General features: G+C 44.8%; 1 protein-coding gene across 6 annotated transcripts in view; it reads right to left on the reverse strand.

Moving 5' to 3' along the window:
• DAB2IP (DAB2 interacting protein) overlaps positions 1-19784 on the reverse strand; it is a 145711-nt gene extending 125927 nt beyond the window's left edge. For 4 of the 6 annotated variants that reach the window (XR_009820068.1, XM_062011869.1, XM_062011870.1 and 1 more), the window contains exons 1-2: positions 19441-19784; positions 535-638 (exon numbers count right to left, since the gene is read on the reverse strand). Coding sequence is in view for 5 of the 6 variants with exons in the window: in XM_062011869.1 (XP_061867853.1) it covers positions 535-638; positions 19441-19582 (246 nt within the window). In the remaining variant the exon portion in view is untranslated. Of the gene's footprint in view, positions 1-534; positions 639-6327; positions 6619-19303; positions 19394-19440 lie in introns of those variants that run through there. The other 2 variants (XM_062011872.1, XM_062011871.1) reach the window with 2 other exon arrangements.
• Positions 19785-23583: the final 3799 nt, after the last annotated feature.

Genomic DNA, 23583 nt, shown 5'->3' on the forward strand with positions numbered 1-23583 from the left:
ACGACAAAACAGTGATATCAACAGAGCACCTCAAAGCAAAAGGATTGAAGAAACAGAGAACAGTGAATGGCTCCTCTAGGTTTCTGACAGGAGACAATACCAGGCCCTGGTGTATCACTAGCTTGGCAGCTCTCCTGTTGGTTAATGACAAGGTCTTCTACAGGAGGATTTCTTGCTATAGGAGTATGAGGATGTACTGTGCAGTTGCAGACCACTAAATACATCTATGAATAGACTGTGCTGCCCTGGGGTTCACAAAGGTAGCCACATCAGGAAAGCCTCTCAAGTGAAACCACTTACCCAAACCTGCCCCAGATTCATATTCAAACCCTGATGCTTTACCGTGACATATTTTACAGCTGCTGGTTGCCAACAGTATCTAACAGCTACTCATTGACTTCGGAATAAGAACTCAACCAGTTTCACATACACCACCTCTTGTCTCAGGATGAGCAGCTTCCTCTCCTTTCTGGCAAAGCCCACAGTAACCACTGAGGTGCCACAGCAGCGGCTCAGATGGGGAGAGGCACTCACCGTGACGCGGAACGGGGCCGTGGCAGCCGGCTCCATGGTGGGGTTCTTCTCAGGGACCCCGCTGGGCATGCTGCGCCTCTGCCCACACCTCTCCGGGGGGGACTCTGGGCATGGGACACAAAACAGAGGACAATTACAAACACAGAGGCACAGGAACAGTCCAGGACCGTCAGCAGGCCGTGCAAAGCGTGGCTTCTCCCTTTGAGATGCCCTTGCAAACGAGGCTCTGCTCACGTTTCCCACAGCCACCCAGAACCACGTTCAATCAGCAACACTTTCACCTTCAACAATTAGCATTTTTTATACAGCTGCAAGCTTCAGATAATGCCTGACAGGTTGGCATTATCATTATTTCCAGTCTGCAGATGGGTAAACAGAAAATGTATTGAGCTGAGTGAGAATTATATGCAAAGTACAGATCAGGGCACTTGTAGAGCTGATACTCCTAAGGGGAAGTGCTGGTGGGGTTCCAGGCACAGGGTGCTTGAGGTTCCTCTCTAATTCCTCCAGCAATTTGCTTTGTAACTAGCAAAAAATGATTAAGTCCTGCATTTGCTAAAGTAGAGTGTGGATGGCAATACTTACCTCATTCCCTGCTGGTGAGGAAGGGAGGGGGCTGAAAAGGCTAAATTAACAAATATGCCTAACACTGAGAAGATTTAGGAAGGTATTAGGTAAGGTCAGCAACAGCATTGTGAGGTGGTGACTCCTCAGGCCAGAAACCCTCTTTGAAAGCACCATGGCACCAAGAAAAATAGAGCTATTTCCAAGCTGCCATTCAGTGGTGCTCTGAGGTGGTTTTAACACGCTTCCCTTCTCAAATGGTTTGAGAGTCTTTATTAGCCCAACATTTCCACCACCCAAAAGGTGAAGCTGTGTCATCTCCATTCTGTTGGTCTGGAGCTCCAGAAAATGGGCAGGGTCTGTGCTCAGGATCATGTAAGTGTTCAGTGGTAATTTCAAGGGAAAATCCTCTCAGATGATGGGACTACAGAGCCCTCAGGAGTGGAGAGAGCAGAATGCTCCTCCTCTAACAGTGCTATGGCTGTCCAGGAGGTGAGGAGGGTCCCTGCCCGAGGGGGTGAGCCAGCGTGGGTCAGAGATCGCACGTGGCTTCGCAGGTTAAGAAAATGTCTTTATCTAGATCTCTACTGCAAGGCAAGAAGGTTAAAAGTAACAGCTCAATCATGTTTATGAGCAGGGTTTAGGCTCACATAAAATCTCAGAAGTACAATACAGAGGCCTAAGCAAATCTCCTGGAGCACCTTCAACTTCAAACACTGGTTCCTTTGCTGCTCCTTTGAAAGTAAGCACACGGGCTCTTCTGAGCCGAGTGCTGCCTCTCTGCTTGTCCCTCTGCTGCTGTGGCACTGATCACATCCAACTGTGGGAACTCCACAGCTTTCACTCACAGCAGACTTTTGGGGACATGAAGAATTTTTACATTCAAAATGTGCCCAAAACTGTTTAAGAATTCTCAAAATGGGTAGAAAAACTAAAGCCATGGCAGGTGTGGTAGAAAGGCAGCAGCAAGGTGCAGCCTGGGCAAAGGCTCCTGTCAAAAGCTCTATTCTTTTTCCCTTTTTCCCCCACACACTAATACATATCAAAATATTGTTCTCTGCCAACAAATTACTTTCTCCTGAATACAGAACAGTGCAAGCTTTGGAGAAGATGAATGAAGCTCATACTTCTTATTCTCCCAGGCCCCAGAATCTTCTCTAATCTTTTATTTATCCAAATCCACTGGGTTGGATTTCTGTTAACTGAATTTCTTCCTTTCTGTAGGCTTCTTTTACACAAATATTTTCTGTCCTTCATATCAACAAGTCCTTCTGATCTATAGAGATCCCTGCAACTTTTGAAAGACAAGTGTCTGGGTATGTAACGCTGAGTTAGTTACTGAACAACATGGAGTCCAAGCAAAGAGAAGAGCAAATCAACAGCCACTTCAGAATGACACTGAAAAGCAGATTGTTCACACTTGTCTTTTCTAAACATGATGAGCACAGAAATAAATGAAAACCCAGAGCTGGAATAAGCACTGGGGGAACTCCTTCCAATACGTAATTTCACAGGCAACAGGCATGCCAAGGAGTATCACATCATCACCAGGGCTCTGGGTTGGGAATGAGAGAGAGAAGAACACTCGCTGAAAAAAGAAATGAGATGGAAGACTCTGCTAGAGGGAGGCTTCTCCAGATTAATATGCAAAGAAATCTAAAGATGGAACAACCTATACTTCAGAATGTCTCAGACAATGATGTTTTCCCAATTAGTGTAACTTTGAGGGGGTTTGTTTGCCAATTCTCAGCCTCTGCAATCTGCAGTTTGCTGCCAGCAGGTCTTGGCACGGAGGGTTGTCACCTTAGCAAGGTTCTCCCTTTGCCAAAGGCTGCCATCACCTGGGATCTGTAAGAAACAGCTAATACCTGCAACCAATCCCCTCAACAATTCCTGAGATGTATCTCAATTCCAAAAGGACAGACTGTGAGATTCCACCCATAGACTGGATGAAGCCACAGTTCAGTGACATCTTCCTCAGTTGCAGATCCCACCTGGGATTCCTCACCAGTGGCCACACAACCTGTATGAGAGCCAGACAGCCAAAATCAGCTAGTTCCCTGCTTTCACAACTTCAAGCCAAACCTTCTAATGTCTTGGCCACTTTCTTTGCAGAATGCTGCGCTTTGAATTTGAAAGAGCCAATGAAGTCCTTTGGTGTCACCTCCTTTCCCACTGAGGCTCCCACCCTATTCCTTTGAACTGGGGTTTTTTTGCCTGTCATAAAGAAACTACTTGATTACAGTATTTTGAAAGTGAATTGAAGATGACAACCAAAGAAGCTGCTTTACATTTCTGTAATGACCAGAAAAGTAAACATTGTTCAAAGCATTTCTCATATACATGGCTGGAAAACAGGAATGATGGGATTAGGTGGAAAGCAGCTGTAAGAAATGCCTTTCCCCAGAGGCTGCAGCACAGGCACTGAGCTGGGCTCCTCAGCTCAACACACCTCTCCCTTCAGCACAGAGGGAAAGTACTTGCTGTTCCACACAGCTGTTACAGCACTATTGACTTGTGCCACAGTGGGTTGTCAGACCAAAGTGCACAATTGTCTCCCCTTTGGTAATCTGTCAATCTGCTTCCTCGTCCAACCACACAGGTCAGACCTCTGCAGAGAACAGCAGAGCGTGGCATGACCCACAGCTGATTAATATCTGGGTCTGCTTGCACTGAAGTCAAACTGTACTCTTAAATTCTTACTTCATTATTAAAATATATCCAAAGAAGAGCCAGCAAACACATCAGTCTGACCCAGACCAAAGCACAGAGACGGGGTAGGACTTAAAGCTTCCTTCCTATTAAGCCCATGGTTTGTAAAGTGTTTGGAATCAAAGCTCCATTTTAGCTTAGTTTCAGCACTGTGGGTATCACTGGAGAGGAAAGGCTTTGCAGGAAACTCTTCATAGGAAATCAGAAATAACTAGAAGGAGGGTTGAGTGTGGGGGTTGGGGGCAGGGCAGGGAAGGGAAGGGGGGAGAAGTTTGTTTTAAAGGGAAGTAAAAATAGCTCACAGGTAAATTAGTAACTCCTAACTACCAGAAATACACAGCAGAACAGTTTCACATGGGAACAGTATGAATACATAAAAGTGTGAAGTTCATTTTTCCTGCCTCAGGGTCAGTGTGAGGCCAGGTTCCAGAGCCTGGAGACCGGCGTGAGCGATGGCAGCTGCAGCAAGGCCACCGCGGCAGGGCAGCAGCAGCCACCACGGAAAAGGTTGCTGTAAGGCAATAATAAAAACTCTCTCTGTAGCCACTAGAGGCTGAAAAAGAAATGTCTTAATTTACAGCAGAAGACATTTAGGTTAGCCATTGGAAAAAGTCTTCTCTTGACACGGACAGTTAAACATTGGAATTGATCGTCTAGAGAGATGAATGCACGTTCCAGCCTACCTTAAACCCTTGTGTGGCAGAGCTCTCCCTGTCAGCAGAGGTTCAGGTGCAATGAGCTTCCTTCCCTCCCCTCTGCTGGCATAGGTGGATACCAGGTCATCTCCTAAAACCCATTTCAGCCTTATTTTCTGTGATTTCTGACAAATCTGACTGTTTATGCATAAGAGAAGCAAGCTACAAGAGCTCAGGTTGAGTGTATGACTTGAGCCTTTTCTTCACAGCCTCTAACACACCTTCCTCCTCTCCTGAACTTCCACTCCATTTCTGACTGGACAGACCCTGGCAGTTCTGTGACACCTCTCAATGGCACAGAGTGCCCAGGGTCCTACACTGACCCCTGTTACAGTCACAGCGTGACCCTTGAACATTTCATCAGATTCACAGCTGATAAAAGCCTTGATAACCCCATGGGAACACTGCAGGGTCTCATTAATGAATGTCTGCCATCCATTTTGTATCCCAAGATAAAGCATTCCAGAACGAGGAACAGTGTTACTGCAGGCAGCTCACCACAGAATGACATTTCCAGAAGCACTTAATATAACCTGATAACATCCTCACCACACAGTAAATTTCTCTGTTAGCTTCATAGTATCCCTCAGCTCATAGAAATTCCAGGATTATACTTTCATTTGTCCATTTATTTGCTCTACATCAGATTTGATCTAAGGATTTAGACACACAGTATCTCAGGACACTATTTGCTCTCCCAAAGTCCTCAATTTGTTATGAACTTTAAACCTCCAAATCTTTATTTTATGACACAGAGGCCTGAAAATCACCTCAGTCAGAGTCTGTGAAGTGAGGATTATAGTGGTGCAGGCACACTGGATCTGAAAATGGATTCCTTTCTGCTTCTCCAAATACTTTCAGAAGGCTGCAACATTTTGGGCTTTCCCCAGTGCAAATCCTCAACATCTTCAAAGGGAAACATCCTCCCAATTATCAAACTCCTGAAACCTCTCCCAGGTTATGACACACAGATGGGTCCAAAACACTGCTTGGTGTGTCTTGCACCACAATTATTTTTGGAAGATGCCAGGGTTGAAAGTATCCCACTGAGTTCACTGCCACAGGACACACATCACTGTAAAGGCTGCACCTTAATTTAGGACCTAGGGCTTATGAATATTTCTGAGACTGTTTCTATACAGTAGTAAACACATTTGATTTGTTAACTAATTCAAGACATTTGAATTGGTGGAATAATTCATCCTTTTTAAGCTTCTCCATGCCTGTTCTTCATGCTGTGGAATAGCTGCAGAGCAGAGCAGCAAATCCCCCACCACCTCCCAGGCTTCCAGGACACCAGCAGCAGAACTGTGAGGACTTGCCTGCCCCGGAGCTCCTGTTTAACCCACTCAGCATCGCTGCCTGCTTTGTTGCAGCTTCTCAGACACCACTACAGAGCGGGTCATTCCGTGTAACAAACACACAAACAAATATGAACACTGTTTACTTTTCACTTAGCAAGTGAGATGTTTTTACATTTGCATTACCTGCTCTTGTGAATCACAGCTAGTCCAAGAGATCATCAGGATTATGCTCCCATTAGCAGGAATGAAATACATTAACTGCTGTTTGTTCACCTCTCTTCACGCTCCCCCCCACTCCTGCTCTCCTCTCACCCACAATTCCAGGGACCAGCCAATGGAAGAGACTGAACAAACAAAACCAAAGAGAACCAGCTGGAAGCAACAACTAACAAGCAGTCACTTCCCAGTAAGCTGATCTTCTGATATGAACCTTTTCCAGCTCCAAACAAGAAAGGGAGGTGCAAATCTGAAGGACTGTCAGAGAAGTTAGCAATGAGAAAACGTCTCCCTCAACTCACCAGAAGGAAGCCGTGTTTGTCAGCAACACACATGCCATGGCACTCCGAACAAGCCAGGAATAAGAGAAGTAGAGGTGATGACTTCATCAGAGGCAGCAAGAGAGAGAAGTATGACTGGAATGCCGGACCAGGCAGCAGCGCTGGGGAGGCACAGCAGCAGGTCAGCTTCCTGCACCCTGACGGGCTTTAAGGAAAGGAGGCTTCAGAGGACAATAAAACTTCACCAGATCATCTGGATGCAATGCAGAAAAAAACTAAGAGTTGACCAGAACCAAAAGCTGGTGGAAAAGATCCTGCAGGCAGCCCTTGGAGAGGTCAGGCTGGCTCCTGATCAGCCGCCAAGGCAGGCGTGCTCCTCCCTGTCCTGCCCCATTGGTTCAGTGCTTGACATCTCCAGGGTGCCCCAGAGAACTTACCAGGGTGGAGTTTCTGTGAAACCAGAGGGAACAGGAATTACCGGTCCCCTGCTCCTACAATTACACTCTGTGAATTAATTTTATTGCTTAATGAATTTAGGTGCTATTCCTCTAATTCCTGCATTATCTAATAACTCCTCACTACAAACCCAACAGAGGAGAAGGAGGCATGTAGTGACAGAAGTGATTCATCTAACATGGCTCACAGGAGCACTTATGAATTTAAAGGAATCCCAGCAGAGTAGATTCTTGTGGTGTCTGTGTGATTCCCAAGAGTCAAGAGAGGCTGCAGGAAAATCTACGTTTCAGACAGCTTTAGGTGGCCAGATGAGTCCAGGAGGGAAGATGGATCTTCAACCTGGATCCAAAGGGGTATTCAGAAGTGCTTATAAAAAGTGGATTATTACTCCAGGAATAAACAATGACAGTAAATAATACTGAGCTGAGACAGCTTTCCCCTTTGTGAGGTACAAAGAACTTTAAATGGGAAGCAGAGATGCAAAAATGTGTGATTTCCAGTGGACAAAGGTCAGTTAAGAACCACTGACAGGTTAGGAATGCCCTTGCTAACATTCTCCTGCCCCTGACAAGAAATACAGCTGCAAGGCCAGTTCCATTGTTCAATTACCAGGAAAGCTATTTATTGGAACAAATCACCCAAGGTCCTGCTGATCCCTCAGTGAATTCCAGCTGATCCCTTACAGCAATAGTATAACCATTATGTCACACAAAATTAATTAAAAGTCAAACCTTTATTAGGCAATAAAATTGACTTTGAAATAAAAATGGTCATGAAGCAAAAGTTTAGGGCAGGTAATACTGGCCTCTGCAAACTCAGACTCATCTAAAAGCAAAGCTAATGCACGCTCAGAGTGGGTGAGTGTTCTCTAGGTTAATGAAAGTTTGTGTCACCACTTTTTATGTTAAAACAAAACCATTTCTTATTGCATCTTAGAATCTCTACCTTAAACACACTTGTCTAAAGCACAGCAATCTCACCTGCTGTACCCACAAGTCTCCTACATCAGAATCGGTGATTTACTCCTCACTCATTTAATGCTCTAAGCAGGAACAGCTCCATATGCTCATGCTCTCACTGTATTTGCAGGCAATTAAGGATGCTGCTTATGGGACTAGAGCTTGTACCAAAACCTTCTCACTTATCTAACCACTGACGTGCAAAGCAAACAAGCAGAGGTATCCTCACCTGCAACACTGGCACAGAATATTTAGAACTAAATGATTAGAGGCTGGATGTGTGCCTACAGCTAATGCTATCCACGGTGACTACACCAGATCCATCTTCCTACCATTGTCTTTGTTTCCCTTACAGTTGACTTGTGTGACACAAAACCCCTCTATTCAGCTTAGCAGGGAGAATGCTGTGTCTGACTCAACCGTGTCCCTGCCTGAAAGCACTAAAAGGCACCTGAAGCATCGCTTGGAGCCACAGAGTCCTCTGCAGCTGCAGCAGTGCTGCTCTGGACAGCTGTGTGAACTGAAAAGCCCTATTAGAACTGGCTGGAAAACACAAAACAATTCAACTCACAGGACATATCAGACCATACTGCTTCCCATCAGCTAAAAATTACGGCCATCTTCTCTCAAAGTGGGACAAAGGTCTTGTGGTAGAAGAGCTTTTTCTTTGTTAAATAATGATTTGAAGTGACATTGACCTTTGTCAAGGCACGCTGGGCTCTTTAATGGATCTCACATCATCTCTGTGTCAGGTTCCCGGATATCATGTGCTGTGCAGTATTTAATATTCCTTGTGCTGCTCCTGAGCAAGTGCTACTAATGGCTCTGGAATCAGAGCTGGAAAAGAGCTGTGCCACTATCCTGTGTACTTGATACGTATCTGTTCCTAATGTTACTCAGTAGAAGACCTCATTTCCCAGCAGCATGCCAAGGTGCTCTTTGACACATGCAAGCAGAAAACAGACTCGGTGCCCTTTTCCCTCTTGTCTTTCTGTAGGCCCTTCTCTCCGGGAAGGCTCAGTCAGGCCCTCTACCCTTCAGAGCCCGAATGCGGTGCGTTTGTGCCGTGCCCCGCAGCGGGGTAGCGGCGGTGCTGCGCTGACAGCAGCGCTCCGCTGCCGCGCTAGAGGGAGCTGACGGCCCTTCGCTGGCCCGGCGAGCCCGGCGCTGGCCCGGCAAGAACCTGCTTAGGCAGACGTCAGAGGGATGGGATTTCTCTGCGGTGATGGTGATGTGGTTGTTTGGTTGGTGAGCGGTACTGCTGATAGTTAAAAGGGCTTCTCCTGTTCAGGGCTGTGGAAGCCCAGCCTCAACCTCTCCTCTGGCCAGTTGGCATCCCCAGTGCAGAGGCTGACCCCACTGCCTTCCTTCTGGTAGCTGAGTGACAGACATCGAGGGAAAAATGCCCTCTTAGAAACCGATGAGGAATATATCCTTTACCCGAGGAGGATCATCAGACACAGTCATTAGGAAAGAAATACTCCCAGAGAGCAAAAAGGAAAGGAGAGAAGAAAAGAGCACAAATGAGAAAGGAAAGCTTAGTAACTCTCAACTTGAGTCAGTCTGAAGTATGCACACTAACTTCTCTGCACTCCACATTTGAAGAAACAGACTTAGCTGCAGGCCCCCAGGTCTGGTGCCAGGATGGTGCTGGGGGAGACTATAAGGCATCCCGAAAATTAAGCCCCTAAAAACAACTAGCAAATCCTGCTGATGGAGCAGCCTTCATCACAAACTCCAGCCACTGGCTGGCATTTTTAAATTATATATATATAGTTGGTATTTTTTATTCTTTATTTATCAGTCTCCAAAATAAAATATGTATGATATTTATCTTCCTTTGGCATGATGTCTGGAGAACAAATTTGTCTTTTGCTAACGGCAGATCATTAGGAGCCTTCTCTCCAGGGTAAAACTGAAATCAAGCACAGGCTTCAAAAATACATCAGAAAAAGCTGAAACTCTGCCCTGGTTGGGGACCAGATCATGGAGACTGCTAATACCCTAGTTAAACCAGAAAGGATGATAAAGTGAAGTGGAACATCAGCTTCCTCCTATGTGATGATAAAGACAAGCAACATGGAGTCTGGAGAACAAGAACTCTGCTCTGGGGAGACTTAAATTAGATTCATCCATCATGCTTAACATTTCTGCAAAGATCCAACACCGTCACCGTGCTGCTTTCTTGCAGCACTTCATCAGCACGGCTGCCTGCTCACACGGGCAACCCAGGGCAAAGGAGCAACTTCAGTACTCTCTGTAATCCCTGTCACTGTGGATGCAAACTGTGCCACCTACACACACCACCCAGGGCAGAACCAGGAGAATACAACCCTCCTCCCCTTGAGACTGCCAGGAGCCCCAGTGGGCTGAAGCACCGTCAGTGGCTGGTTGCCTCTGCAAATCACTGGCCTGACACACGGTGGCCAGCAGGACGTGGTGGTGGAGGATCACAGACACCTGCCAGAGGGTCTCCAGCAGCCTTCGGCTCCCCTCACGGAGAAGGGCCACAGAACCGACCAGCCCTTCTGCAGCTCAGCCTCTCTCAACAATTTCCAAACAGCAGACCTCCTGTTTCATGAAAACTGCTGGGGCTGCAAAAGGCAGCTGGAAATCTCACAAGAGCAAATTGTCTTGCAGCACCTTGGCCACCTTTGCTTCCAATCTCAGAGCAAACTAAACACTACAGACACACGTAATGCCACGGTGGCAACCCCAGCGAGATGGGAGATACACATCCAGATCCCAGCCATGGTTTTGTCTCCTGTCAATGAGGTTTGTATCAGTGGTAAGGTGTTCTTGTGTTTGGTTTAGGGCTCTTAATAGCTGACTTGGAAAGGTGAACTACTAGGTGGTTCACAACAGTTTCCTTTGTGCGTGATGCAGCACTGCAGTATAAATGAAAACGTTGCACAGTTTAATTCCTGGGCAGCTGCTGTAACAGGTCTGTACTGGCAACATGCAAATTAAATAAATAAATACTTAATTTATAAGCATGATTCATCAGAGGTTTCGTCTTCTACAGCAAAGAAACAGATGTTCTATTGATGGCACTTCATTAGAGAGATAAATGGGGTCACATACATATCTCTATTCACATCCATCTGCATAACAGACCAAACATTAATATTTGAAATTCACATAGTGCATGTAGCTCTTACATCAGCTTGAAAGAGGCTTCATGCTCAGAGCCAATTATTCCAAGTTAGATTGCCTTAACATTGGAGGAACTTTAATATGTTCAGGAAAGCAGAAGGTTGGGATTTAACACTGGCTTCTTCAGATGCCGTTTGACTAGAAACACTTAGAGAAGAATAATTGATTTTCACTAACTAGATGGCAGTAATTTTGGTAGCTACTGGATAAAATACAGTCTCTCTGCTGATGAAGCAACTCAAAGGCAGCATGAAAAAGCAGCAGTGACAGGAAGTGTGAAAACACTGTCCTTGCAGTTACAGTTACCAAGGGTTAGGATCAGACATAGCTGAGAGATTGTTTCCTAGTTTTCCAAATATTTGTGCAGGAGGCCTAGGGGTTCCTCTGCCAACCAGGAACAGGGCTCCTTCATTTTAACATGCATTAGATAGAAGACAAGGCTTATGAAAAGAGTGTCACCTTCCCTGCCAACCTGATGATTTCTTCCAGGTGAGCACTTACACAACTGTTGTGCGTTTGCTTGTGTGTGGATGTGGGAGTGGATGCACATGTGTATGGCAGGATAAGGTGTGTCTGCAACACACTGGCAATCTACCTGAATATTGCTGAAAATGCTTCCTGTCACTACTGTTACTCATCCATCTTTTAGCTGTTCAGACTCTATTCCTAATTGTGGAATGTAAATCCTAATTTGTTGTGACTGATACTTATATTTCTCTAGGGGGTGGGTGGGTATTTCTGCTTCTCACACATACATGTTCTGAAAGCATACTTGCAGGTGTCAGTTTCAGAGGCTCACTTTGCTGTTTTCAAGCAAATATTGCCATTGCCAGTGAAAGAGATGGGAAAGAAAACAGCAAACACCAGTCATGTTTTCTTAGTTCATATAAATAAGTGTGCTGTGGATGGACATACAGAAAGTACCACTCAAACTGGATTACAAAATGGGTTCTAGCAGGGCTCTATTCACTTGCACGTTTCTCATCCTATTTTTGACATGGGAAGGAGCAGGAGGATGGTTTTACCTACACCAGCACTGACACCTGCATCTTCCATCCTAAAAGCCATGCAGGATTCTTTCTTCCATGACTGAACAGCAGCCACCCCTAGGTGCAGCAACACCCTGCAATGCTGCAGAACAGTTTAGCACATGTTGGACAGCATTCACTCTTCCTAGAGAGATTAATGCACTACACTCAGAAATTTTATCTTGTTATTCACCCGAAATCCAGCTGGTCCTAGAAGCAAAGTTATGTAAATGAACACCAAATGTTCTCACTTTAAATACACCAGCCAGATCAAAATTTGTTACCATCTAAGGGTATAAAGGTAATAACTGTTAACCTTTGACTGCTAAAAATGTAAAGGGAAAATATCTTTCAGTTTAAACGTATTCATTTGGTTACCATGGACACTGCTTAATCATGAAGGATGACTATTACTTGTTCCTATAGTAACCAAGAAGCTTAAGAAGCATCCTGTAATTTAACTCCGGATGCCAACTTTTACAACAGTCCACCTATTACCACATTTGGATACTTCAGAACAAGCCCAGGCTTGATCTCCAACTCTACAAGAAATTCACTGATGCAGAAGTGCTGTGAGAAATCAAAAATGTGAGCACATAATGTACAAAAGAAACTTGCACTTCAAATAAATTGGTTTCTTCAAAAAGAAATGTTAAGTGCTCGGCATCTGAGGATTCCTTTGTCAGTGTAAATGTTAATAAAGCAGAACTTTGGCCATCTTTATTTTTGTCAATGTTTCTTGAAGTCGATAGCATTGCAGGGCATGTTCTTCCCCAAAGTGAATGCTTTAATGCTCAACTTAAAATGAGCTTCTGAAGTAATGCTGAGTAGCCAGTACTCAAACAAACCTCTGAGAACAGATCAGGACTCCCAGCCTAGCTTTCAAGAACAAACCTACAATAAAAACTCCTTTTGGAAGCTAGAAGTAACAGACAGGACAAACCTTCCAAACTGAGGCGACCGACGTGTTGCTCTGGACGCCTTTTACAGCATTTCTGCCTAGAGTTACTCATCACCATAAAGCTTTATCTTCAGCACCACCAGAGAAAGTTTAGTCACAGGCTTTTTCTCCTTAAGTCTGGGGAGATAAGGCTTCCAGGAATTACCTGTGGCTGACACTATTCCTTGAGCCTCACCAGCTCTGCCTCAGGTATGAATTCCCAGTTTGCCAAAACCCATCCATTTTCACATTTGCTGATTTCCGAAGGGGCCTCGGGGAGCTGAGTTCAAAAGCCTGACCCCAAGGCTGTACAGAGCAGTGCCATGAGTAGCAAGTTCTGGGGTTTGTGTATATGCAGAAACACAAACACACAAGCAATTCATATCTAAATGTTCCATATTCTCTGCAGGGTTTCAAAGGAAAGCAAAGCAACCTTAGCTAGTGTCTGAGTGAAAAAGGCAGAACTGATAATGCCCAAATACGGAGAGTGACCCAGCTCATTCCTGTCTCTGTTGAGAGCAAAGTAAATTAAAGGATTATGGAGTGCCTTCAGTGCAATAACTTAAGGGATTAGTGGCACACTAAAAGACCTTCAAGGGAAATATAGGTTTAAAAGCTTTAAAAGGCAGTTCTGTGTCTAAATTGTTTGGACTGCCACAGCTGTAAGGAGACAAACTTACTCTAATACATAAGCGAGCAGGAAAAGTCTGCTGAAACCCCTCTAAGCATGCTTTTGGAAGCAAGTCTTTTTTGGACTCAGACCAGGGTTTTTAACCTTTTTCTCACGTATTACCTATGGCTTTCAGATAAAAACTCACTCTGCATTACCAGGGAGCAACTCTCCTACTTATTTCCCTTCAGAGTAACCAGCCCCTCTCAGCAGCACTGCCAGGGGAAAATGAGGCTACTACCAGAAGGAAATGACCTAAAATAAAGCAAAAGATGAGCAAAAAGAGACAAGAGTCAATCTTCATGTGGGTTTCTACCCTACTATAGAGATTACCAGAAGGGACAATATGCTCCTTGGAGATTCACTCTGGTGCTTCCGAGTTTTAAAACTTGATTCATTTTGAATCTAGTAGGAATTGGCACATTTGTCACAGAAAATGCTAAATGTTGTTGTGGCTGCATTTCTGACATACCTAAATGAGGTGTAGGTCAATGTGGCATCACCAGCACTGTAAAAGCAAAAGGAGATGAAGGCAGTTCTGCCACCATGCTCCTGCAGAAGGGTTCACTTAACCTTTGTCTCCATAGGCAGTACATTCACTCTAAATTCTTGTTTATGAAATGGATACTGGAATTCTACATCCATTGCATTTATAGCAAAACAACTCAACAATTCCTCCACCACACACCACTTCCCAAATTGTTCAATTTGCTATAGATTTTTATTAGACAGTTGAGCACTGAATAAATACAGCAAAGTCTCAGCTGGAGCACTAGTGCTAAAAATAGCATGGCTGCCAGTGGGTATTTCTTAAAACTAGTACAGCTTAAAACATTCTGGACATCTTTTCTGTGGCATCTGTCAGCCATGCTGTTAAAATTCCAATGAAGTCTGCAAGACTTCTGCAGTGAAACAGAAAATGCCACAAAAGAGACTTGACAAACAAAGCAATGGTCATTAAAAACTGTGAAGCAGGAAAGTTTCCTTTTCCTGACATTTAAAAGACACCACCCTTGGAAAAAAACCCACCCTGTTGCTAATGGTTATCAAGTGTCCTCTCTTCACTCCCCTGCGTGCAGCTCTTCCATGAAACTACTTGTTTAAGCACTATTTTAAAGAAAAACATAGGTATTCTAAGGCACGTGACTTGGATTCTTCAAGAAACCCCACATATAGGAGACAGGCAAAGTGTGCACATGTACAATTGCACTATTGATTGGCTACTACAGCAAATAACTTAAAACCAAGTAAAATATAAACTAAGAATTGGGAGGAGTGGTTCTCAGTTTGAAATGCTCCCCCACTGCTGCTCCTGGTGGGAAGGTGGCCAAGCAGGGCAGCCCTCCTGGGAGTCCCAAGGCTCAGTGTAAGTCAAAGGAAAGTTCATTGTAGGTCATGAAAAGACCAAAATATTGTTTACATATTTCATGTGAACTATTTGCTTGCAGGACTCTGAATCTGACTTAATAATACAGTGAGAATTTTCAGTATGAGCAAAATTTCTCATGGGAATGCCAGAGGCCTCTCCCCACAACACTGACCAAGGCTGTGTGCAGGGCTCAGCCCTGGGCTGCAGGACGTCCTGCAGAGGTGGAAAGGCAGAAGTTCCACATGGCATTCCTTGTCAAGTATCAGTTTTTGTTAACATGCTGCAAAATAGCTTTTCAGCTAGGAAAGAGTAGAGAGATGTGTGTGAAATTTCAGTTAGCTTTAAATGTAATAAAACCTCCTTTGTTGTTATGTCCTTCTGTTACATGCTGGGACAATTTTCAAGCCTCTGCTTCCCTTGTCCCAAACAAATGCCTTAACCTCTAAGGAATTGCCTGTTGGGGTATAAGCTGATCTCTTATTTGTCATTTGAAAGGTTTTGATTTTATCAGAAAGACCAAATTCCACCATTTTTAAGGAATGTGTATCTGAATAGCCTGTGCTGAGGAAAAACCAGTCTGACCTTAGCCTCCAAGCTCTCAGTGTTTGGTGTACTAAAATACTGGGCTTTGCTGGAGATCAGAAGATCAGTCAGTTTTCTCTTCACAGCAGCCATCAAAGGAAAAGAAGAAGAAAGTCTGTTTAATAAAAATCCTTTTTGTAGAACACCTTGAAAAGCATTTGTGATAAACGGACTTAAAGCAAGATGTTTATGTCCAAGGAGCTGACAGAGGTGGAAGTATCAGGAACACTGAACCTTCAAGATCAGGAACTTAAAATGTTCTCAAATTCTTAGAGCTTTGATGACAACTGATTGCCTACAGAGCTGTACAGAATAAAGACCTGAAGCTAAAGCTGTGTTTGGCTCAGATATGAAGCTGTGGAGGAGCTTCTATGAGCAAACTCAACTTTCAGACACTTGCCACTGACCTCTGGTCCTTCATTATACCCATAATTAAGTGGAAGCAGAAATACCATGAAAACAGCCACAGACCAAGGTACTGCAGCCAGAAGCAGCTGTTGCTTTTACTGAGAATTGTCTTTCTACTGTCTCTCTCTCTGCCTCCCAAGTACCTTCCACTAAATTAGATGGATCACCTGGTAGTAATCATAATTAGTGCCATGATTCCTCATATAGTTACACACATCTCTGAGCTGAACAGATGGTCCAAGGAAGAGGAGGGGTTTCTGCAGTCAGGTTTTTTAACTAACTAGTGTATACCTGCAGTGTGTCCCAAATCTCTGCAGAAAGCAGAGCTAGGAGACTTCAGCCATTATCATCTAATAAAGATGTATCATATCATTCTATTAAAGATTAACAGCAGGGTGAAACCTTGTTTATCCACTGTCTAACAGCAATAATTCAAACACACTGGGGGCATGATCACATGAGCCACTGATAGCATACCCTCCTATTCTGATCTTATTTGCCCTCCACATGAGTTTGTTCCTCAACTGCTCGAGCCCTATTTGACTATTTGCCAAGAGACAGACTGGCAAACATATAGAAATATGTGCTGACTGTGTAAAAGCATCAGGGCTAACCAGAGAACTGGGAACCATCACACAAATAAGCTGGCTGTCAGTGTGAACAGCTGAAAGTCCTATACATTTATTTACACGCTCCATCTGGAGTCCCAACAGAAAAAGCAACCCCTTACTGCCCTCTGACCCTTGCAAAGTGTTCCCTTGGCCCATCACAGATGCACTGCAGCAGAGCTCTCCTCAGGCAATGGGGATCTCCTTTGTAGCCCAGGAAGCCAGACCAATTTCCCAGTGTAGGCATGAGGTGAAACAGCCACCACTTGTGACTGCAGTGCTGCAGTGGGAGCTGTAACCCCAGCCTGCCTCCACTGCTGGCTGCAGCCCGTGTGGCCAGCGGGCAGCACTCCTGCGGCTCTCACCAGGAGCGCAGGCGTGGGCATCGCCCCTCAGGCGGGCGAGTGGGACGTGGTGGGACAGAAATATCTGCCTTTAAACACAACCTGCTCTCTGTTGTAAAAGATTGATGGATATAAACTAGCGTGGGCTTCCCAGCAAGGAAGCGTTGGAGCTCTGGGCCATGCTGGCGGTAGATGGCAGCACCCGCCCCACGCCGCTGCTCCAGCGCAGCCCCAGCACCGGGATTTACCGTCCGGATTGATGCCATACAGACACTGAGTGCTTCCAGATGGGAGAGGGGGCTGTGTGCCAGCAGAGATCTCCTCCTCCCTGGTGAACGTGTAACAACCGCCTGGATCCTCAGCGAGGTCCAAAACAATGCTGATAATCTGCTAAATGACACAGCCTGGGAAAGCCTGGCTTCAGGTGTCACTGCTCCTCCAGCCCGGGCACCAGGCTCACCTGGGCTCCCTGGGGATCCTGGCAAAGCATCCAGGTACTGCAGAGACCAGAAAGTTGCCAAGAGGATGTCCGGGAAACACACACGTGGCAAAACAGAGCAGTGCCAATGCCTGTGCAGTAACGCCAGTACTAACAACTCATGCTCACCTCCCACTAAGGATATCTGATCTCTGAGTATCGTGATTGCACTGCAGATCAGCATTTGAGAAGAGAAACCTCAGCTCCTTCTGTCACCCAGCCTTGTAGGTTTGGGAAATTACATCAGACACTCAAAATCTAGAAGGTCATTCAGATTTCTGCATTCTCCACAGCTCCCACATCCCTGCAGTCTCCTGTTCATCAGCCTTTCATTGGGATCAAAACTGTCAAGGAAAGGGGGTTTTTGATGTATTCTAGCACTTCCTTCCCCTTGTCTGCATTGGCAGGCAGGGGCATGAGCAGCAGGCAGCGACTCCAGCCTTGAGACCAAGTCCTATCACTGATCTACCACACAAACTTGCTGTACAACATCACCACTGCACAACTTGCTTTCTGCATCCCTCATAAAAACACGTCAAAAATAAAGATGAAATTCTTATCCAGATTTGCAAATCCCTGTAAGACCTATAGATGAGAAGAGCTCAGCTAGTGCTGAGTACTGTGATCCTCCTAGAGACAAAGTGTGACAAACATAAAATACTCAACAGCAAGAAAATTCCAGTTGGTTCAAATCCAATTTCTTACAGACATCAGGGTTAATTCCCATCTCCATCTAATCTGCCTGCATATTCCTTGTGTTCCTGAGAAATGACACCCTTAGGTTCATACTGGGTTACCTAAATGAAACTAACACATTTCGTTTGTCACTGAAATGACAGTAAAATATTTTGAACAATATACAAATAGAGGGAACTGTTACATTCTTGAGTTTAGGAACACTCCTCCCTGACAGGCAGAACAAGCAGAAAAAAATCATGGAAAGAAAAACACTGTCTCCTTAAAGGAAAAGCTCAGGGACTGATTTAGCTTCCTATTGTTTTCTCAGTGATGATTCAAAATCCTGAAAAAGTACTGTATGCCAGGAAAAGAGGAAAGAGGACATTGCACTAAGCTAAATCTTATAGTGCTTGAGTCTACTTTACAGTCTGCTTCATAAATCAGAATTACCTTCGGTGGGACAAGCACAAGCCTGGATTTGCACACACTTGATGCAGGTTCCAGTTGTGCTTTTTATTGTGGTTTTTTAGTCACATAATAGTAAAAAAATAATCTTTTTAATTAATGTCTTGGATTAGGCTCAAGACATTATAAATATGACTGGATTATCACACTAGAGGCCAAACACAACCCTCTCCCCTCCACTCTGAAAAGACACTTCAACAGCAAAATGACTCAAAGGCTCCGGTTTCTTTGACTGCTTTAGCGATAGGCACAAGTGTCAATAAACATTTATTTCACACCAGAGCAGAAAGCCAGACTAGCTTCTTTTAAAAATGCAACTAGGTCAGTAGCTGCCTCAAGTAGAATAAATGGGCTGCATGAGTGAGTATGCCCTAAAGAAACATTACTCTGTGGACCTAACTCCTGCTGATGAGGACAAATAGGCCCTTTTAGAGCAGGATTTTTAAAGGCGCAAAGTGATTTGGGACTACAAGTCCCACAGGTTTCTGCAGTGCCTCGGGAGCATAATCTTTAGGCTCTTTTGAAAATCCTACCTCTACACTTTACTCAGCTTTGTAATTTCAAAACCCCTGGTGATACTCAGCTCGTGAAGAACAAGAAGTTCCAGCAATAGCATCTCTCTGTCAAGGATTTTCAGCTCTCTGTAATCATCAATGAGGCCTTCCAACATCTCAGTTAGCAAAAAACTTAATTACCTTAATTAGAGGAGTTGAACAAACTGAAGCATGGATAACTGAAAAGACTGGGTTAGTTACAGTTACACAAGGTGTTAAAGGAACAGCACCCAAGCCTGACTCCCCCAAGTAAACAGCTCTCCCTCCCCAGACACGGCTGCAGCACTACACAAGCAACTGACCTTCTGCAAAGCTCCACACACGCCTCACGGGGAGCAGGTACACTTAAAATATTGGCACTGGTAACTCTCATCTACCTGTAAGCAACAGCATGTATGTCTCTGCACTGTCAATTAAAGAGAAGGGTTGTTGCAATTACCCCTACTAAGCGGCCTGTTGCGGCTCCGGGATCTGCTTCGCTGTCTCTGAAGTCGTGACCTCCGGAGCAGTCGATAGTAGTAAGACGGTCTCCCAGAACTTTTCCTGCTGTTCATTGACATTTTTGTATCTATTTTACACATACACACATGCAGGCACAGGTTCACTCTCCCCTCTGGCAAAGTAGCAACAGTTCCAGTGTTTAATGAGCTGGAGGTTGGTTCTTTGGAGTGGGAAGGGAGAGGGGGGAAGAGGAACTCTTCACTTTACACATTTAAAAAGAAAAACAAGAAGGAAAAAAAAAAAGCAAAGCAGAGCAAAGCCCCCAGCACCAGAGTACATGTCTCAGCTGAGGGAGGACTTGCAGCGAGCCAGATAAACTGTACTAACAATTCCTGCCCCCAAAAAGATAAGCCTGCTGGAGTTGGAAGAGGAAGCCAGAGTTGGCCTGGGCTCTTGAAACCATGAAGAATAGGCTGGAAGAAATCCTGGACTGGATCCTCTCCACCGGACAGCAGCATCTGATGGAATCACGCTGGAGCAAATCAACAGCTTGCTGCATGGAAACGGCTGGGCAGCCCCAGGGAGCCAGCTAGTCTCTACCTGCCCCGGCCAGCAGATCACTGCAGAGATGAAGCATCAGGCAGCTCGGTCTGCAGCAGGAGGTATCTACGAAAGACTGGGTTGGGGAAGGGTATAATGATTTCCTGGCCATGGGACACATGTTAATAATCATCATGGAGCAAAAGCCCCGGAAAATAAAGTGAAACTTGAGAGGGGAAAACTTTAATTAGAAGTTGAATGAACAGAGCTCCAGCCTCCCCTGGAGGCCCATTTCCTTTCAACATTCAAACTGAGTTATAGCACATCCCACAAATTAGAGAAAGAGCCTATTTACCATTTGGGTTCTGATGGCAATGAAGATTCCGCCTCTGGCTCATATTGCTCAATAAAATTACATTTCAATGGGCAGAATTAACACTTTAGGCCACGGAGGGAAAGAAAAGGAAAGAAGACTAACCAGATAAAAAGTTTCACTCTGTATTTACAGCTTAAAAAGGCCAGAAGTGAATTGTTCAGAATCTTTCATCTGTGCTCCTTCCCTTGCACAACAAAGACTCTGAAGGAAAAGCAACAGACATTTCTGAAAAGCAGAATGGTGGCCAAGAACTTAATGCACTGTCACTTCTTCTCACAGGCTGGCAGATAACAGAAACACCTCATCAGAGTGGGATGCACTGCAAAACTGCATCTGCACAATACCTCTCTGTATTGTATCCTACCAGAAATTTGTGTAAATTTATCTTTATGGTGTCTTCTGGAGCTGCAGGACTAGACAGGTCTAGCTGAACAGGGGCTAGGGTCCCCAGTTAGCAGGGGCTTCTTGAGAAGCTTCCCTGGATTGCACTGTGTTGTACCTTTGATAACAAGGGGCAAAAGCCATCACACTTCAGTACCCTCACCTCAAAAGAAGTACCAACCATCCACCGTAACTTTAGGATTTCCTAAGCTTGTGCAGCCATGGGAAACATCAGAATTGTATAAAACCTGTATTTGCTGATTTACATATTGAGTAATAAACCCACCAGGTTTCGTCTCCATCTCCAGTGAAGTCCATGTCTGGTTTTGAGGCCACACGTAAGGAATTCAGCACCAGCTTTTAGGCAGTGCAGGAATGAGGCAATCAAGAGGGCAACGACAAGTTCAGGTCAAGGAGGCAGATCCCAGCTGGACAGCAGAGGCTCCTGCCTCTGGGAGGGGGATGCACAGGGACACTCCTCTGCCGCCTCCACCCCATGCACCAGCAGTCACCAAATCCCACAGCGGACACCAGCAAAAGGAAAAGGCTGCAGTCACTGCACATCTGCCCTCTTCTTATTATGCAGATTTATTGTTTGTTTGTTTCATATTTGGGTAGATTCAAAACCAACAAAAATTCAGGAATAACTGTAACCACTTCCCAGATGCCCAGACTCATTTGCAGTTGATTCAGCTCACAGAGCTGAGAACATCTAGGAGACAGTGGTGGGAAAGCCTGAAAATACTGAGGTCCAGCTGAAGATTTGCAATAGACAAGAAGTCACATATTCAGGTGGATGTCTGTATCTTTGTGTGCTAATAACTGAGCTAGTAGCTCTTAAGAGAATCTTTTTCCTGTTATGCTTTTATCACTGAAATGTCTTTAAAACAGCCTATCCAATTTATTTTTCTTTTTCTCATTCTCAACAGCAAAAAAAGGCCCTGATGGAACTGAAACTTTGAACAAAACCACGTAAAAAGCTCACAAAAATCCAGACAATCTAAAAGGGGAAAGTTCAGCTGGATTAGTTTTGCTTAATTGGAGCCAGGCGACTCATGCTGAAGCCACCTGGGATGCAGAGAGGAAGGTGCTGGGGATGTCCCGGGCTCCCTGAGCAGGCAGAAGCCATGAGGAGATGCAGCTGATGGCCTGCAGCCGCCCCTGTGCACCCACAGGTACTTCAGCATCTGCTCCATGTTTAGAGATTTTTATTTTTAATCAATCTAGTCCCTCAGACACGTTCCTACAGGTGCCCATAAAACAGGAGAAGTTAATGAGACACTATAAACTACCATGACAAGAGAAAGCAGCTTTCCTCCACGAGCACAAAGGGCTGGGAGTTTTGTTAAGTTTTGCCAGCTTGCTTCTGTCTCTCTCACTTCAACAACGTTTTTGAAGGCTTTAAGTTCAGACGCTACATAGCAGCAGGCAACAAAATGAATGACCCATCTGGGAGGGAATGGGACTGCTCTGGACCTTTCCAATTAATCCAGCACTGCTCTTTTTTTAGCTTGCTTTTTTTTCCCCCCTCCTTTTTGAAATCCCCATCCTGATACAGACACTCCTTTGTGTACAGCTGAATGTATCCATCACTTGCAAACATTAGATATATTAACTGCTCTGGAGGAAAGCTGACAACATTGAAATCTCTATCTCTAAAATAACACATCACACACTGGCTGTTTCCTCCACAAAAAGCAGGACGAGCTCAGTCATGGGCTCTGCTGAATTGCTCAGTAAAAGAGGCAAATGGAGACAAGCATAGCAGTGATTTTTGGGGTGTAAACTCCTCCCCAACACCAAACACAAACCTAAGCCATGACATTAAATATCTACCGAACTGTAACATCTCAGTAAAATATCCAGTTGGTTCCCTAGAGAAAAATTAGAGCACCCAGAGCTGACCTATCGTTGACTTTGCCTCCCTGCCATGAAGCCTTCTTAAAACTGGATTTATTTCACTCCCTTACCAAAACTAACAGCATGTGAGCAAATTTTAAATTAGCACCAAAATAAGTTTGGGGATGGAGAGCTACACAAACCCCGGTTTGTTTGCTTTAACATCAAAAGGAGCAGGCTGCTGCCTCAGGCTCTGCGCAGCTACAGCAGGGCTGCTGGGCGCAGGGAGGCTGGCAGAAGCCATGTCTCCCCCGTGGCCAACACTTGCCTTTTTATCATTTGTTTATTGCTTTGTGCTGGGAAAATAATGACTGTACTTCAGAATGCACGTTCCCAAGGCAGCCCCCACCATTAAACCTCTTGCTTTCCCAAAGGGCTTTAGAGGGAAACAACCATTCCTCCTAACTCCCTCTGATTTTATGAGAAGGAACCTGAATTCCTTATCCTTCAAGTGAAAGTTTCCGAGCTCTGTTGGGGGACTCAGCCCAGCCCCCAAAGCTCCACTTGTACAGCTATGAGGATACACTGATTTGTCCACATATGTAATTAACAGCTTCTGAATTTCGAAGGCAGCAGCTTCAGTAATTTCACTGCAGCTTTCCATCATTTTTTCACAAAGAACTGAAGTGAGGCTTTCACAAGATAAAATAAACAATTAAGAAAAGGTTTTGCCTTTGCCACTAGAAAGAGGAATGATGGATATCAGCTTAATTTCTAATCTGCATTAGGTTAATTAACTCCAGACAGATCACTGAGAAGTTGGAAAAAATCAGACTGCAACCAAGATTTCCCTGTCATTTGTAACCACAGCACCTCTGAGGAACGGCTGGATTCCTGTCACAGTCTGAGGCAAAAGGAGTAAGGGAATAATCTCTACAAAATACCTGTCTTTTGAAACATAAGAAATATAACAGTGCTCTTGTCACTGATCCAAGACACTCTCAA

The sequence above is a fragment of the Colius striatus genome, chromosome 19 (genome assembly GCF_028858725.1).
Source record: "Colius striatus isolate bColStr4 chromosome 19, bColStr4.1.hap1, whole genome shotgun sequence".
NCBI lineage: Eukaryota > Metazoa > Chordata > Aves > Coliiformes > Coliidae > Colius > Colius striatus.